The sequence below is a fragment of the Budorcas taxicolor genome, chromosome 3 (genome assembly GCF_023091745.1).
Source record: "Budorcas taxicolor isolate Tak-1 chromosome 3, Takin1.1, whole genome shotgun sequence".
Taxonomy (NCBI): Eukaryota; Metazoa; Chordata; class Mammalia; order Artiodactyla; family Bovidae; genus Budorcas; species Budorcas taxicolor.
This window is the reverse complement of record NC_068912.1, coordinates 82,967,385-82,986,087: the sequence shown is the minus strand read 5'-3', so window position 1 is coordinate 82,986,087 and position 18,703 is coordinate 82,967,385. Positions and strand designations below refer to the sequence as shown.

Genomic DNA, 18,703 nt, shown 5'->3' with positions numbered 1-18,703 from the left:
CAAATACTATAGAATTATTTAATCAGTAAGTTTGTTTAAAATAAAATACCCCTATACAGACTTCTCAGAACCTCATTATATTATTTCAAATAAAAGCAAATCAGCACACAGTATGCTTTTCAGATAAATTAAAACAAAAACTTTCAGTCTCTCAAATTATGTCACTACCTATGCTACAAAAATAACAAAATACTATTTTTAATATTAGTTAATAACAAAAAGTTTTTAATATTATTTTAATAACAGAAAAACAATTGTGCTCTCCCTACCACAAATTCTACAAAAAGAAAAACAGTAACTTTGGTGTAACACAAGTTTACTTTTTAACCTCTTGCTTAACAATTTCCTTTAAGACATGTGCTAATAAGTAATGTGAGAATAAACAATAACCCTGTTTGTACCATTAATTATTTATTATATTCATAATATTGAGACTGAAGAGTTATAATCACATCCAGTCAAAGCTAACTATTTAAAGAAAACTGGCAGCCAATTTATTTGTAAAGCAAATTATTTCCATAATTTAAATGTCATAACGTTAAGAATTATATCAAACAGCCCTCAGTTAAGCAAATTCATCACTGATATTTACAAATATAGCAACTATATTTATGGATCTCCAGTAGCAGAAGAGATTAACCATATGTGTGTGCATGTGCATGAAAGTGTTTTTGCTCTGTTTTTGCCAAATCTCTGTAATCTTATTGTTTTGTCCCTTAGATGAAGACAGGCTCCTTCCCTGAACAAGTCAATTTCATTTGCCATCAAAACTCATGTTTTAATACAAAGATCTGGCTTTATACCCACAAACCCTCAGCATAGTGGGTTTAGTAAGCTATGCACACAGTAAGCTCTCAATGTTTGAAAAATAAATGAAAAAGGAGACAATACATTAGAAAGAAACTAATTATCAATGTAAAATTGCTCTGGAATTTGACTGACTAAAAGCAATGAAGTTCAAACCTGATGTAACCATATATTAGTATTTACATAACAGATTGTTAAAAGAACATTGCTAGGATAAAGAAAGATCAGTTGTGGCAAAATAATTATGAAAAGTCTCACAAGTATGGTTTTATCGACACTAGAGTAACAAACGCCTGTTTATAGTATTTTTTAATTTTAGTAGTTTCACATTTTATATTAGGAAATGAAGTCTAACTGAAATGTTCATAAAACTAAATTTCTTAAAATCTTTAAGTATTTAATTAATCTTGCTAGCAAGGAGGCAAACAAAAGCATAATTCATTTTTTTTTTAATTGTTTACTCTTGGTAGAGATACTCAATGCTTACTTATTCTTTCATTGGATAGAGATCTTTTGAGCACCTTCCATATGCTGGACATTATAGCTACTTTAGATACATCGGTGAAGAAATATCTCTGCCTTCATGGAGCTTATACTCTAATCAAAGGAGACAAACACTGAAAATAAACATAATAGGTAACTAATTTATATTTGCTACATTAAAGGTAGTCAATGTTATCAATCAAAGAAACAGAGTAAGCGGTGAGAAATCCCTGGCACAAGGCTGAGGAGAAAAGCACATTCAAACACTAAAATAAGCTGGTCAGAGAAGACCCCGTGGGGAAGGCAGTCCTTTGTGTAAAGACTTAGGGAAGCAGAGGAGTTAGTTAAAGGATCTCGCTCAGAGAAATGACATTAATCCAACTTAAGTTTTGTTTGTTTGTGATTTAAGCTTTTAAAGCAGCATTCTGGTTGCTACTGTGTGAAGTGAGTACAGGCTGAAAGCACAGAAACCATCTTTAAGGCTATTACATTAATTCAGGAAGAGATGATGGTAATTCAGACCAAATGGTAGTATTAGAGGTGGTAGGAAGCGGCTCTACTTTTAACATATGCAAATCTGAACAAAGGGTTTTAAAAATGCAGCTGAGTTTAGAATTCCAGACAGAGATTTAGAATTCCAGAGAGAGATTTGAAATGTAATTTTTGTTAACTATCACAATATAATGATACTTAAAACAACTGGACTTCATAAGATCACCAAGTCGGGGAGTGAAGAGAGAAAAGAAAGCAAGACAAGAGGACTAGAAGTAAGGACAGAAACCTGGGGCACTTCCAAATTAAGAGATCAGAAAAAAAAAATCTACGAAGGCGATTAGGCAGGTGTAATAAGTAAAGAGGAAAATCAAGAGAGTGTAGTGCCCTACAAACCAATTAAACAGAATAAATCAACGAGGAAGGAGAATTACTATGTCAATAAGATAGTGGCTCAGTGGCTTCCCTAGTAGCTCAGCTGGTAAAGAATCTGCCTGCAATGCAGGAGACCCCAATTCGATTCCTGGGCTGGGAAGATCCCCTGGAGAAAGGATAGACCACTCCAGCACTCATGGGTTTCCCTGGTGGCTCAGATGGTCAAGAAACCATCTGCAATGCAACCCAGAAGACCTGGGTTGGGAAGATCCCCTGGAGAGGGGCATGGCAACCCACTCCAGTATTCTTGCCTGGAGAATCCCCATGGACAGAACAGCCTGATGGGCTACAGTCCATGGGTTCACAAAGAGTCGGACACAACTGAGGGACTCAGCACACAGCACAGCCAATGCAGGAGATGTGGGTTCGATCCCCTGCAGGAGAAAATGGCAATCCACTCCAGTATTCTTGCCTGGAAAATCCCATGGCCAGAAGAGCCTAGAAGGCTACAACCATGGGATCACAGAGTCAGACACATGTGAGCAACTGAGCACACATACACATAAGGTAAAGTAAGTCAAGTGTTGAGGCTCAACCATCAGGTTTAAGAATATGGAGTGCCTAGAGAGCCCTGAGAGCATTCAAAGGCCTTTTCCAGTGGCCATGTATGGATGTGAGAGTTGGACTGTGAAGAAGGCTGAGCGCCGAAGAATTGGTGCTTTTGAACTGTGGTGTTGGAGAAGACTCTTGAGAGTCCCTTGGACTGCAAGGAGATCCAACCAGTCCATTCTAAAGGAAATCAGTCCTGGATGTTCATTGGAAGGACTGATGTTGAAGCTGAAACTCCTGTACTTTGGCCACTTCATGCGAAGAGCTGACTCACTGGAAAAGACCCTGATGCTAGGGAGGGACTGGGGGCAGGAGAAGGGGACGACAGAGGATGAGATGGCTGGATGGCATCACTGACTTGATGGACATGAGTTTGAGTGAACTCCGGGAGTTGGTGATGGACAGGGAGGCCTGGCGTGCTGCAATTCATGGGGTCACAAAGAATCGGACATGACTGAGTGACTGAACTGAACTGATGCGTGGAAGATCAAAGAAATATGTTTGAAGTAGGGTAATGAGAGTTAAGGGCTTCCTTGGAGACTCAGCAGTAAGGAACCCACCTGCCAATGCCCTTGACATGGGTTCTATCTCTGGGTGGGGAAGATCCCCTGAGGAAAGGAAATGCCAACCCACTCCAGGATTCTTGCCGGGGAAGTCTCACGGAGAGAGGAAGTTGGTGGGCTGCTGAACATGGGGTCACAGAAGAGTTGGATATGACTCCACAACTAAACAACAACAAACAAATGGGAGTTAAAGAACAAGAGTAAAAGAACTGAAGACAGCGAGTATAGAAAATGCTTTTAAGGAATTCTACTATAAAAGGTAGAAGAGAAATGGAAAAGAAGCTACTAGAAGAAATACTAGAGGAAAAAAAAACATTTTAACGGGAGAAATAATAGCATGCCTATACGTGGATGGGATGATTTAGTAGATGGGGAGAAACTGAAGATGGGGGAGAAAGGTAAAACACTGTTGGAGTGGGGATCCTGAGTAGGTGAAAGGGGATGGAAGGCTGTATACAAACAGAGGGAATGGGCAGGTCATCTATGACAAACGTAGTAGTAGTAGGTAGTAGTAGATGGTAGCCGTTAAGGAGATGTGACGGTCAAAGGTTAAAAAAGTTTTCCTCCAATGACCTCAATTTTGTTAATGAAGTAGGAAATAAAGTGAGAAGGACTGGTGGGGAGCTGTTAGAGGATCTGAGGTACAAAAGAAAGCATGTAACCTTTTTCTGGGACAATGGGAAAGTAGATGGAATAAAGAAATATACTACAATTGTTTGACAGCATTAAGGGTTCTCTTAACCTCAAGAGAGCCTTTAATTTCAAATGAGACCAGTCATGGCATTTCTCAAATCATGTTTAGCAGTATAAGCAGTCAACGAAATTCAACTACAGTTTGAGGTTTGGATTAAGCAAGGAAAACAAAGTGAGAGGAAGATCAGGGACCTGAGGTCTGTTTATAAAGGTAATAATTATAATGACTGCTCATGGAATTTAAGCTGGCTAAACTGGATGAAAGAACATTAACAGGGTGAGGTACAGTAAAAATATCTTACTATCAAGTGACTGGAGGTTGCAGAGTAATCGTTGGAGTTGGGGTACTAGACAGAAAAATATGAGCTAATGATTAGAGAACAAGATGCATGAAATTGAGATTATGAGGATTAAAGTTATCCGTCATGACAAGACCAAGGGTATGACCATGGCTAAGGCAGCATGAAAGACAAAAGTCATTAAAGAATTTCTCGAATTTCCAAGTCAACAGAATCAGAATAAATGAAGAGTATGTATAAATAAACTTCAGATTCCTTATAATTTTCCAATGAGATAAAAGTTATATACCATTATTATTAGGGATTATGACTAAAGGGTAGGCCAAAATGGAGGTAGCTATCAAAAATTTTGCAATAAAAAAAAAGAACACAGAAAAAACATTTAAATAAAATTTGATTAGGACAACACTATACTGTCATAAGACAAAGTCTCATCTTACAGCGGCTTTCTCAGACGTTTCCATATATCATAATATCAGAAGCAAGTTTACATCATCATTATGCCCCATTTTATGAACCACTTGAAAAAAGACATAATCATTCCAATATATGTACATCTTTGTTCTAAATCGTGATGTGATAATCTAGCAAACACATCATATTAAAGGAAAACACTGGAACTATGCTAAATCTTATAGAAATTAAAAGATGTTTCAAAAGTAGAACCTTGAGGAAAATGGCGTCTATAGCGCTTTAACAGGAAAACCTCTTATAATTCACAAAAGAAATTCATTCTACTGAAGAACTGCAGTTACAGTAAATTATGCTAAGTGTCACTTACAGTGAGAAAAGATCAAGAATGAAGACAAAGATAAAAAACCTTTTCCTAGACATGGAAAGATATGTGAGGGGAGAAAAGCTTTCTCTTTAGTAATTAGGAATTGTTACTCTGCAGGATTCATGTAAATACATCTGTACAACACAAAAAGGGAAGTTTGTTTAATTAGAGTAACATCTATTTGGATCTTTAAATTATTGAAATTCACATTTATTTTTTAAATTAAAAAGCTACAAAATATTCTTTTCACTTTCTCACAGACCAGAAATTACTTTAAAAATATATTTTTGGTCTGTGAGAAAGTACTTTAAAGTTACTTAAAAGGCATTTTAAAATGAGCAGTAATAAAGTTTATTAGAAATTTCTGAATGCAAATTTCTATAACTGTATGAATAGATTTTAGTAATTCTGATGTGTTTGGTCCATATCCAAGTATTTCACATAACAAACAAACTCAGATCATTTTTTTCAAAAAGTCTATTATAGCTCAGACTAAGAGTTAAACACAGACTGCAGAACATTTACTAATTCTTTCTCATACCCTAATCAAGAGACTAAATGCCAAAGAAAAGTTGGCTATGATTCTATTAACAATGGTGTCTTCCTCCTTTCCAATAGCAAAAAATCTACTTAAGATGGTTTGGTCAAAACACAACATAATATGATTACTTGGCCTCAATCTTACTGCTCTTTTTTTCCACTTTAATTTTCAAACCAAGTTATTTTTGTACTTTAATTATAGTAAGGCAATGACTACTTGTTCCTTAAGTATATGTGATGGGGAGGTAATAAGGATGGATGCTTAAATAAAACATGGCTGGATCTTATACTAGCCGACCTCTCCCTTGTTGTCTGGAATAATCATTAACCATGATTAACTAAATCACATTTTTCTAATCCTGGAGCACCTTACATAGAGTTTTCCACGTGAAATACAGCTCTATTACCAATTAATTGTTAATCATTATTATTTCTATTTTTAGAGAAGTGAGACTCATATTTCAAGTCAATAATATGGTCCCACTAGACAGCAGTCACAGGTCTCTAAACCCTGTAGAACACCAATACAACCATTTTTCACATGATGATCAGACAGTGAGTTGTATGTGACTAGTCGTTCTGGACAAATTTTGAATTTGGCAGATTTTCTTAAGCATAGTGCACAAATGCGTTTGTAATAGCAAGCACATTAATAGAAACATCACTTATGTGTTCACTGATAGAAGAGAAACATAAAATTTATTACTAATTCAAATATATTTTAAAATTCTTATTACTAACTCAGATACATTTTAAGAATAAAGTAAAACAACTGGATAGTTCTCATTTGTTCATGAACTGAAAACTAATTTATAAATGTGTATCTTCAGTTTACCTTACTGCTGATGATTGACCGTACTTCATCATCTGGGGACGTGGGAGTTCCAGATATATCTGGATTACTATTACTAAGGCTCCGAGAACGATTTAAATTAAGGCTTGCAGGTCTCACAGCAGATCTAGCCATTGTGGCATAATGCACTGATCCTCCCAAACCCCCAGGACCTAGAGTTGTATATAAAACAGCACATAATTAAACAGTTAATTGGGAAAGGACCTGAAAAAGTCTCTTCCACTTTACAAAATTCCATAAAGGTCATAAATTGCTTTTATTTCTAAATGAAAATAATAGAAACAAGAAAACCACTCCAGACCTCAAGAGAGCCATACAAAGATAATTTTTTACAGCAGCTGACAAAGCCCTGTGAATTATAAATACAACCATTATCTCTTCAATGTTTCTACATTCTGTATTACACAAGGAATAAAAAACAAGAGTAATAAGAAACATATACAAATGTCATTTCGCTTATGTATGAGGGTATCTAGGACCCAAAGTGCTCCAGCTAACATCTTTTCCTTTTTTCCCACCCACTCCTGCTCTGCTCCTTGACACACAGTCACTAAGAGGGAGATCCAATTTACCGTCAGTATCTCTTAAATGAATCTATGGCTATATCTCTATCTTTATCAGTGATAATTTTTAACTATAACAAAATAGCATCTTTATAACATACATACACAAATAAAGATAATTCTCCTAAGAGCCCAGGTTATACGAAAAAAGCAAAGAATCCCTTTTCTGTCTGAAATCAAGCCTGATACCATCATTCAACCAGGATCTATAAATATAAAGTACCCAACAACTGTAACTCCATTTCTTATTTAATGAAATTTTTCTAAGTGTCATATTTGCAAATGACATACACTTGTCAACTGAGTAATTCATAGTCTTCAGGTCAGCATGTGAAAAAGGCATTTTGCAAAATCTGTGAAATTCTCATAGTGTACTAACTGAAACTGTAAATGCAGCAGCATTACATATAGTCCATAATCACCTATACTCAGAGACAAATTTAGAAATTAAGATAGGAAACAATGAACAAGATTATGAGTCAATCAGTTCTCTTTTTGCAATTAATAAAATGCACTATAACTTAGATTATTATTATACCTAGTCTTCCGAGTGAATGTCAGAATTTCTTGTCATCATTATTTATGTTAACACTGACAATAGCTGAAAAGGGGCACTTACCATTTTCACTAGTGATGAATGATGACTCTTACAGACAAATATGTAAACAGGTTGAAAAGTATGCACAACATAATCATTAACCAACTAACTAAATGATTAAAGGGTGATTCAAACACTCAGATATCCCCCCTACCACCACTACCACCAATGTCATATAAAACACAAGTAAGTGACTACTTTGGGCTCTAGTATCCAGAAAGGCTATATTATTTTATTGACCATGAAGAGATCAAAACTTTTCTAGAGGATCATCCTTTATATCACTGCAGGTTTCACAAGGTTATCAGGAAACTACTGAGCCACCATATTTCTTCTTTAATGTTCAATAACACTCTATATGACAAATATAACATTCTATTTATCTTAACAGGAAATGAGAAATGCTTCCAGAAACAGAAGTTATTTTCAAGGTTCATTTCCAAAACTTAATTCAACTAAGATCTCTCTAATTCAAATTAAAGGAAGCTGTACAAATAATGATGCTTTAAAATGTAACCTATTTATCCCTTTAACTCCTGCAGCTAGCATAGTCCATGGCACTCAGCAGGCATTCAACAAATGTTTGTTGTTGAATAAACACATCACACTATGCACTTCAAGATTATTTCAATCCTGCTTATAAACAATAAACACATAATCTATGCAAGACAGTTTCATAGTAAAAAAGAATAAAATACCTGGTGATGGTGAATTAGGGTAAGTATTTGGCAACCGAAAAACATAATAGATATACGATGCAAGAAGGCTGTTTCTGCCATGCTGGTCATGATTTCCTTCCAAGTTTTTGTGAAGCCGATTTATAATTGATGCCATAGCTTCAAATGATGCTTGACCTAAATTAACTTTTAAGAAGGAAGAAAATATTTTTTGCACTAACATTTTTCGACTGTAAGTTATAAAAACATCAAAGTTTTACCTCCACTGTATACATTAAGTATGACTACACACAGTAAGTGTTTAAGATGATATTTGACATTAATTTCATGGTATCTATTTATGATATTATATTAACTGGGTCAAAAATATTTCTCTCAACAAAATGAGAAAAATCTAATTTTACAGATCTAAAATTACCTGGTTTTGCTTACTACAAAAAAAAAAATCATCATACAGGTACCCACCATTTTGTAAAATAATACAAAGTATATGATAAGAAAAAAAATCTATCTTGTTAGAACCTCTGAGAAGTAACTTCTCATTTTAAAGATGACGCTGAGAAACTAAATATCATACATTAAGCACATTACTTTTGCTTAAAAAATAAAAATTAACAACAAAAATGGATTATGAAAATATTAACATGAATAGAGCTGATAAGCTACTTAACTGAAAACAATCTGTAAAAGGATTAGAAGGACAAAAGGATAGAAAACCAGGATGAGTTAAGTTCACTGCACATTAAATGCCAAGCTAAGTAATATCTACTCAGCCATGCAAGTCAGTATATAACAAGAAATTTGCAAAAGCTGGAAAATTCTGATAGCACAGGGAATAAATGGATAACCTAAACAGCTATTCTGAAAGCATCACATTTTATGATTTATTTCATCGAGACAGGAGTTTATGAACAGATAATGAGGCCAATCAAGTTTTCCTAAAAGTGGAATACTCAGACGGAGTGGTCATTGGGAAGATTAACCTATACATACTGTACCAGAAGAGAGACTAGAGGAACAGAGACTAGAGAGACAGGGAAACCCAGCAGGCTTTAGAAATCCCACCTGTGTTCCCGGATGACTCCTTTTCCTTATCTTTATCATAGCTATTTTGGAGGAGGGGATGGCAACCCACTCCAGTATTCTTGCCTGGAGAATCCTCATGGACAGAGGAGCCTGGCGGGCTACAGTCCATGGGGTCACAAAGAGTCAGACACGACTAAGCAACTAAGCACAGCACACCATAGCTGCTACAAACCATCCTTCTCAAAATTAGGTCCACTTTACTCCCTTCTCAGTAAACCTTGTTTTTATGTCATACTAGAAATTTATAAAGCATGAAAGTCCTGAACTTTTTACTATAAATGTATTAGAATCTGAAACAATTTTTAGTTCCTTTCCAAAGGAAGCAGTGATTGTCTCCTAAGAAAGAATGATCTATTCACCTTCATTTTTTTACTTACAAGCATGCTTCACTAATTGAACCCTTCTGCACCTCTATACAGATTCTCAAAGCATATGACTCTTTGACCAGTTATTCTTGCTAATTTCACCAGTGAACATTTCTTCAGAATAGTAAGAAAGAGTGGGACTTGGAGTCAGTTGCTTGGGTGTGAATCCTTAGGCAAATTTTTAAGCATATGCTCACCATTTTACTCATGAAATCATGAAATTTATACCTATCTCTAGAGTTGTAAAGATTTCATACACTAATATAAATAAAGTATGCTGTGCTTAGTCACTCAGTCATGTCCGACTCTTTGTGACCCCATGGACTGTAGCCTGCCAGGCACCTCTGTCCATAGGGATTCTCCAGGTCCAAACACTGGAGTGGGTAGCCTTTCCCTTCTCCAGGGGAATTTTCCCAACCTTGGGATCGAACCCAGGTCTCCCACACTGCAGGCAGTTCTTTTACCAGCTGAGTCACAAGGGAAGCCCTTGTACACTATCCATGGAATTCTCCAGGCCAGAATACTGGAGTGGGTTGCCATTCCCTTCTCCAGGGGATCTTCCCAGCCCAGGGATCGAACCCAGGCCTCCCGCATTGCAGGCGGATTCTTTACCAGCTGAGCTATCAGGGAAGCCCTTGTACACTATACATATACTGTTTCATCTCTCGGGGCTAATTATTTACCTGTCAGACTCTTACTCACCTTTAAATGCTCAACCTAAAATTTACCTCTACTTACAAGTCATCATAAAAACATCTTAAGGAGTTGAATACTCCTCTCCTTGGTGCCACCTCTTAATTCAAAATTTCTATAACAAGTTACCTGAAATTTCTTACAAGCTTCTTACTTTGCAGGATTTGGGTGGACACAGTAAGCAAAAGTAAAGGAATGAATCTTGGGGAAAAGGCAGGAAACAAGAATATTTTTCCTTCCAGAACAAGTCACAAGAAAAAGAAGATAGAGATTTTGAGTTCCTGAAGAAAATATCAGCTAATAGTACATAGAGGACTGCAAATGAGTGAAAATATAGATTATATAAGTCCTGTACACAAACACAAATGATTTATCAGTTGCATGTTTTCTTAACTAGTCTATGAGATCCATAAAATCAAGAACCATGCCCTGGTCAGTGCCCATCAGTGTACAGTACATATTAAGTGCCTAATAAATATTTGGTGAGTGAATATTTGTTTTCATAATTTGAATAGAGGTCTATATGGCACACTTTAAAGAAACAAAGAAAGTTATTATTTTCCAGCATTGGAAACAAGTAAGTAACAATGTCCCCTCAGCCCCCGCCCAAATCAAACACAGTCCTTACAGAGACAGCAAATAGGAATCATGGTTCTATGTCTGTAAAAGTTAGAAATGTCAAGTGATAAATTTCATGATTCCGTAAACATAGGTAAATTACCTATTTGGCCAGCAATGACAGGAGGTCTAACAACTAAAAGTATCAGTTTATCAAGCAGGAGATGAAGAAATCGGACCACTGGTTCCAACTGAGATGAATTCAATGCTGAAATACTGCTCTTCAATTCATTTTCTAAATTATTTTCCATGATTCGCATGTCTCCAATTCGGACTGGGAACATGTGTTCATCCAGAGCATTTACCAGAGCAAAGAACTTATCAAGATAAGGATCCTAAAACAAAGAAGGAACAGAGGCACTGAACAATCTTAGCTTTGTAAACACTCCTAACTATGGACCTCTGGTACCTCATATTAATTGATAACACAAAGAGTACACATTAGTATACACATTGTTTCCAATTACAGTATTCTATTCTTATCTGTTATTATAATGTAGCTACTTCAAATACTATTGATTACTCAAAAAAAAAAAAATCTATTGATATCAGCATTTTTTTCCAGTTGTGAGTCTGCCTTATTGTTAGAGAGCTCAATTATTATGACGGGTGTATTAGTAACCTACCTGTGCCCATTATTAATTTATTACCTCTTAGCTCCATCCAACCCCTCAGCCCACCTTTTCCACATTTTGCAATCCTGGACCTAGACTCTTCAAACTACATTTGTCCTTTGTCAGATGGCTTGTGTTAGGCTCTGACAACAGAGGGTATGGAAAACCGTCTTGCCAGGCTCGAGGAGTTGGAAGGGAGTCTTCTCCCTGTTTGCTTTCCTGGTGGTGGCGAGTGGATGCGCAAGCTATGGCTCAGAGGCGAGGGTCGTGGGCAGCAGGGTGGCCCTCTGGTTCCACTGCAGGTCCCTCTATCCAGTATCCTCCAACCACAGCACCTCAGGCACAATGTGACTGTGGCAGCGGTGTCCCTCTCCGGGGGTCTGACTCTCACCCTTCAAATCTTCCTCTAGGTTTCCAAGTTCCTTCCTCCCTTATCACTCTGTAACTGCTCTCTGTTACAGATTCTCTTTTAACCCATTTACAGAGTGAGTCACCTTTAACCTAGTTAACAATTATTTATTTACAGATTTTCTCCATTCCATTATTGGCAGTTTCCATCTCCTGACTAAATCCTAACTGCTATTTTCTAACCTCCTTCTGCACTGACAGAGCCACAATCTTTATTTAAAGCAGTAATGTGCCTGCTCTTTGAGCTTTCTTCATATCTATTAGATGACCACATGCTATCATTATGACCAATGAGATGTGAGAAAAAGTCTACTAAAACTCCGGGGAGACTTTTAGTTAGTTAACAGTGAAAACAAAGTTTAAGAAAAAGCAGTAATGCTAAGCAGCTTTACATTTAAAATCTTAATATTGTTTTAATTTGATATGTTTTAAATGAATAAAAATAATTATATTGAACTCTGTATATAAATTTTGGTCAATTTCAAAGAGATACAAATGAAGTTATGAAACATCATAAAAAACACTTACTGTCTTCCATTGAGCCTTTTAAAAAAAATTATAGTACATGATGCAATTATATTACATAGCTGTAAAATTTATAAACTTTTGAGCTTCAGTCATAGCTGAGACTGTCAGGATGCTATACATTACACCCTTCCAGTCTATTCTTCCTCTACTTCTATGGATTCAAAATCATCTATATGAAATATTTTGCCTGAAATCCTTTGTTACATTGAAGACAACACATGTATCTGCCTGCCTAAAAACAAAGTTGGAAGTAAAAGATACATTACCAACACTAAAAAAAAGAAAAAACTAACAATGATTATAGGATTCAAAGCAAAAATGCAAAATGTGTTTGTACACTTAAGAAGATACCACGTGATACTAAAAATAATTTTAGTACAGGAAGGAATGTGTTTCAAAGTGTACTACAATGCCAACCTTCTCATTATCAGAAGAGTAAGTCCTATAGGAAACACAGGACATATCTAGTAACAGAAAAGTAAAAACTCCACTGGAGCATTATTTTACTAGGATCTACCCGTGGAAAGCTAAATAAGATATATACACTACCTTTTTTGCTGTTGTTTTAAAATATAATATAGAGACACTCTGTCTTCTTACTTTTCTCTATCTCACTGTGCAGAGAAGAGGTAACATAGCAAGCTTAAGACTGCTATCATTTCAAAGGCCTGATTTCAAGGTTGGCCCTTGGCTGGCATCAGGAACTTGGATATTAGAAGGGTTTACACTGACAGGCAAATGCTCACTACACCTAAATTGTTTGTGCAAGCAATACAGTTTATGCTTTATACCTGCTTTCGTTCTATGAATCTAGCATTTTGGTTGTGTTAGGCAGTGTCTATGAGACAAGCCTACGGTAAAAACTCTGGGAACTGAGCTTCCCTGGCAGACATTTCACATATGCTGTTTCAACTTGCCCTGCATGACTCCACTAGGAGAAAACTCTTAAAAGCCTATGTCCTATTTCCTCCAGACTGAACCTCTTTCCCCTTATCTGATCTTGCTTTACGTCTTTCACTAAAATAAATCATAGCTGTGAATATACTCTGCACTGAGTCCTGTGAGTTCTGCGAGAAAATCACAGAAGTTGAAGGTAGCCTTGGAAACCTCTGCATACCCTTTCAAGTTGGACAACCCACGTATTCTATTTTAAACATCCACCTCTTCTCACTCTACATCTTCTCCCTGGAAAATCATATTCACTAGCACAGTTTCAGCTATCACATTTATTTTGTTACCTCCCAATCCTAAACTCATTCATCACAAGTGCCTACAGGACATCTTCATCTGAAGTGCACAGGCACTTCAAACTCAAAATTAAACTCCTTATGGTCCCATAATTTCACTCCCTTGGTGAAATTTACTCCCTCCTAAATTTACTTCTCTCATGTTTACTTTTAAGTTAGAAATCACCGTCCACCCTAAATTCTGTGGCATTTAAGGTTGTTCATAATCTTTTATCAGCCTGGTCTTCTATGTTCATGTATCATGATTTTCCATGCACTTTAAATTGCATTCACAACAGATTACCTGCCCTTGCTTTATCTGTTTATTTTTGGCTGCACTAGGTCTTCATTGCTGTGGACACACCTTCGCTAGTTTTGGCAAGAGGGGGCTGCTCTTTGTTCGGGTGCACGGGCTTCTCATTGCAGTGGCCTCTCTTGCTGCACAGCCAGGCTCTAGGTGCACAAGCTTCAGTAGTTGTGGCACACCAGCTTAGCTGGCATGTGGAATCTTCCTGCCAGGGAAGACTGTGTCCCCTGCACTGGCAGGAAGATCCTTATCCCCTGTGCCACCAGGGAAGTCCTGCACTTGCTTTACATCAACTGCACTGTCTACCTTCTCTTCTATATATGATACACACCTACTCACCAATGCAGTAACTCAGTTCCCAGTAAAACTGACAACTTTCTGTACTTGAAAAAATTTAGTTCATATATCGAACATAATACTAGCTTTATTGTATTATGATTATTTTCACATTTCCTTCTATAAAGGCTCATTCTTTCACAGGTAACAACATCCCTGACCACATGGAGCTTACAATATAATGGGAGAAAGAACATAAACAAAGGATATGAATGAATATATATGCACATGGAGAGAGAGAAAGAAAGAGTGAGACAAAGCAAAAGTACAAGAGCATGCAAGTGAAAATAACAGGCAGTAATGAGTGCAGTGTTAAGACGATCCAGAGTGATGGAGCTGCTATGTTTAAGAGTCACGTGCAAAGGCTTCTCTCTCTATAAAGAGAAGTCAAATGAATGCCAGAGGAAAAGCGTTCCAGTTACAGAATGAGTAAATACAAAATCTTTCAGAAGACCTTTGCACATTCCAGAGATATAGAGAAAAATATGGAGATCCCCAAGGACCTTTTCCATTTGAAGTATCTAAGTCTATGAGAAATAAAATGAACTGGAAAATCATTTTTCAACTCTAATTATCCTGCTATGTTCTAGAAACTTAGGGGGAAAAAATCACTTAATTGCTCAAAATGAAGTCAATAACATTCTGAAAAGGAAAATATTTGCTTTTGTTGACATTAAATGATATTTTGTTGATTCCTTTAAAAAGGTACTTCTAAACCTATACATTTTAAACTGATATATAGTTTCAAATGTCGTAACAGAAAAAACTGATTTAAGTTCAATTCATTTAAGTGAAATGTGATCATAAAAATTATTAAAAAACCACTTACTTGAGTATGGATAGATGAAACAGCAACAACTTCAACATTAAACACACCTTTGTGATTATCTACCCATTTCATGCCAGGTAGGGGAACCTATAAGACATTGAATACAGTGATCACAGATGCTTAAGTTGATTATGAATGCTGAAACAACTACAAATTATGAAACAAAAATTACAGTATCTCAATAAGAAAAAATACTATGGAAATATATTTTATGCACTACAAACAAATGTAAAAAGTGTATTTTGTTCTTATTACAAAATCAATGTTTCCTACAAGAGAAGTAAAGGGCTCAAGGAGCAAAAAGCAGAAAATATGCCTTCAAAATTCTAGCTTCCTAGAAACATATCCCTTTATATCATTCCAAATCTTCCCTACACATATATATTTTTATATACACCCTCACATAGGTGATGTCAAACATATTTTGAAACCTGCTTTTCACCTATCCCATTGTGAATCTCTTTTAATGCCAATAAATTCACAACTATAATATCTTATTGGTTTATAATATCCTATTTTCTTTATATTAAAAACTCATATTTTAATTTGGCTTTAAAATATTCATAAGCAAAGGAAGTCTGTTGTTTTAAGGATTAGGAAACATTTTTTTCTGACATAAATTGCTTGGAGTGTTAATTAAAATCATATCACAAAAAATTATTTTTAAAAGACAGTACATCAGTTCTCTCTATTCTTCCTGGTAAGTACAGCTAAAAACCCTGAACATGATACTTGAAAAAAGAAACATAGAGACTGAAAGGGGAAAGGAGGCGGCAGATGTGCTAGGGACCTCAGGATCAAAGGAACTACAAGGCAGTGTTTCCTGAATTTTATTTTTCTCTCATGTATCCTGGACTAGTTTGCTAGAGAAGCTGGTAACCCAGAAATGCTAAAAGGAAAAGACAAAAAGTCTGCTCCCTCTAGCCAAACCCAACAATTGCCCTAATCTGGCAAAAGCCAAGAAAACAAACTGCAGCCCCATTCCACCTCCATGTCTGACTCTGCAATGCTATGGACTACAGTCCAACAGTCTCCTTTGTCCATGGGGTTCTCCAGGAAAGAATACTAGAGCGGGTTGCCATGCCCACTTCCAGGGGATCTTCCTGACCCAAGGATCGAACCCACATCTTTTATGTCTCCTGTATTGGCAAGTGGGTTCTTTACCACTAGCACCACCTGGGAAGCCCCATGCAGAGTGCGGAGTGTGAATCTTTCCCTCCACCTGGCAACAGGACTTCTCACTACTGCTAAAACACAGACTAACGTGAGCTCTAGAGTCACAGCATAATGCCCAAAATGTTTAGGATATAACAAAAAAATCATACATCATATCAAGAACCAGAACAATTTCTACTGAAATGAGAAAAGACAATCAACAGACATCAATAGTTAGATGACACAGATACTGGACAGATCTGACAGGAGTTTAAAGCAGCCATCAGGGAAAAAAAGGCTACACAAACAATTACAAACATCCTTGAAACAAATGAAAAAAATAGAATGTCTCAACAACAACAAAATAGGCAGATAGGCTTTCTTTCCCATGGTTTCTTATTTTTACTATATGAAGAAAATAAAACCAAATAAAGTCAGTTTTCTATTACAATTCAACACTAATTGAATTAGTGTTGGTAATTAATGTAGGTAAGAAATGTGGTATCTTTACTGAGGTAAATAATACAGGCTTTGAAACTTTTTTTTTTTAAAAAGCTGGTGGAGTATATTGTTTAACTACTCAATGCAAGAAACAGCACTAGCTCTTACAATGCAAAATACTCATTTTCAACTTTAAAAAATAAGACACCCAAGTAACCTGTGAACACAAACTTCTTCAAAAACAGTTTGTAGCATAAATATCATTTGGGCACCTGTAAGAAATGAAATAATCAAACCCCAGCTCAGACCTTACGAATAAGAAACTCTAGGGCTAAGTTTAAACAACTGGTAATACTACAAATACTCCAGGTGATTTTGATGCATGCTAAAGTAAGAGCTCGGAAAAGGCAATGGCACCTCACTCCAGTACTCTTGCCTGGAGAATCCCAGGGACGGGGGAGCCTGGTGGGCTGCCGTCTATGGGGTCGCACAGAGTCGGACACGACTGAAGTGACTTAGCAGCAGACACTTCTTTAGTACACTTCATGTGCCTGGCATTATTCCAAGTTCTATGTGCTACTAATCATTCAGTCATCAACACAATCCTTTTTGTAGGCATTACTTATTTTCCTCAATTTACAGATGAGAGAATTCAGGGAGAGAGAGCGTCTTAAGTCAGGTTGCCATAACAAAATACCATGTACTGGTTGACTTTAGTAACAGAAATTTATTTCCTCACAGCCTGAACACTAGAAGTCCAAGATCAAGGTGCTACCATAGTCAGTTTCTGGTGAGAACCCCTTCCTAGCTTGCAGATGACCACCTCTCACTGTCTCCTCACACAACTGAGAGAGTGAAAGCTCTCTAGTGTCTCTTCTTACACAGTACTAACCGAGCATGAGGCCCCACCCTCATGACCTCATCTAACCTAATTACCTCCCAAAGGGCCCCATCTCCAAAAGCTATCACACTGGGGGCTAGGACTTCAACAATTTAGCAGAGTAAGAAACTTACCTGAGGTCACATAACTGAGCAGTGAAATCTTGGAAACCATACTATACCACTGCCTTTCAAAGGTGTATGAGATTAGGGAAAAAAATCAACAACACATAAATGCTTCAGAGTATTCTATAGAGTAATTTTAATTATAGGAGAAAATAATAGTACTTCACTATATATATAGTTAGAGATAGAAGTTTGAGAAAACTACCTTTGTAATGAAAAACTCATTTCACTGAATCTGGAGAATTTCAACGTGAGAGATACTGACCTCAGGAGACAGTACAGAATAAGCCTGTGGTGGTTTTTCCAGTGAGACTGGTAGGCAAAACTGCCCCGTCTTCAATCGTCCATTCTGAAGCATTGGTATCCACTTTTAAATAAAAAAGAAATAACATTAATTTAAATGTTTGTTATTAATATTACTTCAAAAATCTGTTTCAAGAACATGGTAAAAGCCAAATTCGTCTCACATCACTAAATACCAAGGGATTTAATTATGAAGGTAATAATAATAATTAGGCCTTTATAATTCATCTAAAGAAGTTTCCCCATGGCTTGAGAAGGATCCCCAAGCCATTATTACTAACTATGCAATATTTAAATCTATAGTAGGTCCTTATTAGGCAAAGGAAAGTTGGCAGCAGAAAAAGGCCATAAAGTGAATCAATTTTAAACTGGGGTAATGTGCCAATGTAAATAGGGAAAGAAAGATTTGATTAGACATAAACGTTGAAAAAAAACTAAAGAGTATGACAAACTTATTTT

At 36.4% G+C, this 18,703-nt stretch overlaps 1 protein-coding gene across 1 annotated transcript in view; it reads right to left on the bottom strand.

The window, feature by feature from the left end:
* The window catches only part of DOCK7 (dedicator of cytokinesis 7), a 158,788-nt gene that overhangs the window by 69,785 nt on the left and 70,300 nt on the right, over positions 1-18,703 (bottom strand). Inside the window, exons 18-22 of the mRNA XM_052638059.1 lie at positions 18,207-18,308; positions 15,341-15,427; positions 11,196-11,427; positions 8,352-8,516; positions 6,475-6,644 (exon numbers count right to left, since the gene is read on the bottom strand). Of these exons, the coding sequence (XP_052494019.1) occupies positions 6,475-6,644; positions 8,352-8,516; positions 11,196-11,427; positions 15,341-15,427; positions 18,207-18,308 (756 nt within the window). The remainder of the gene's footprint in view (positions 1-6,474; positions 6,645-8,351; positions 8,517-11,195; positions 11,428-15,340; positions 15,428-18,206; positions 18,309-18,703) is intronic.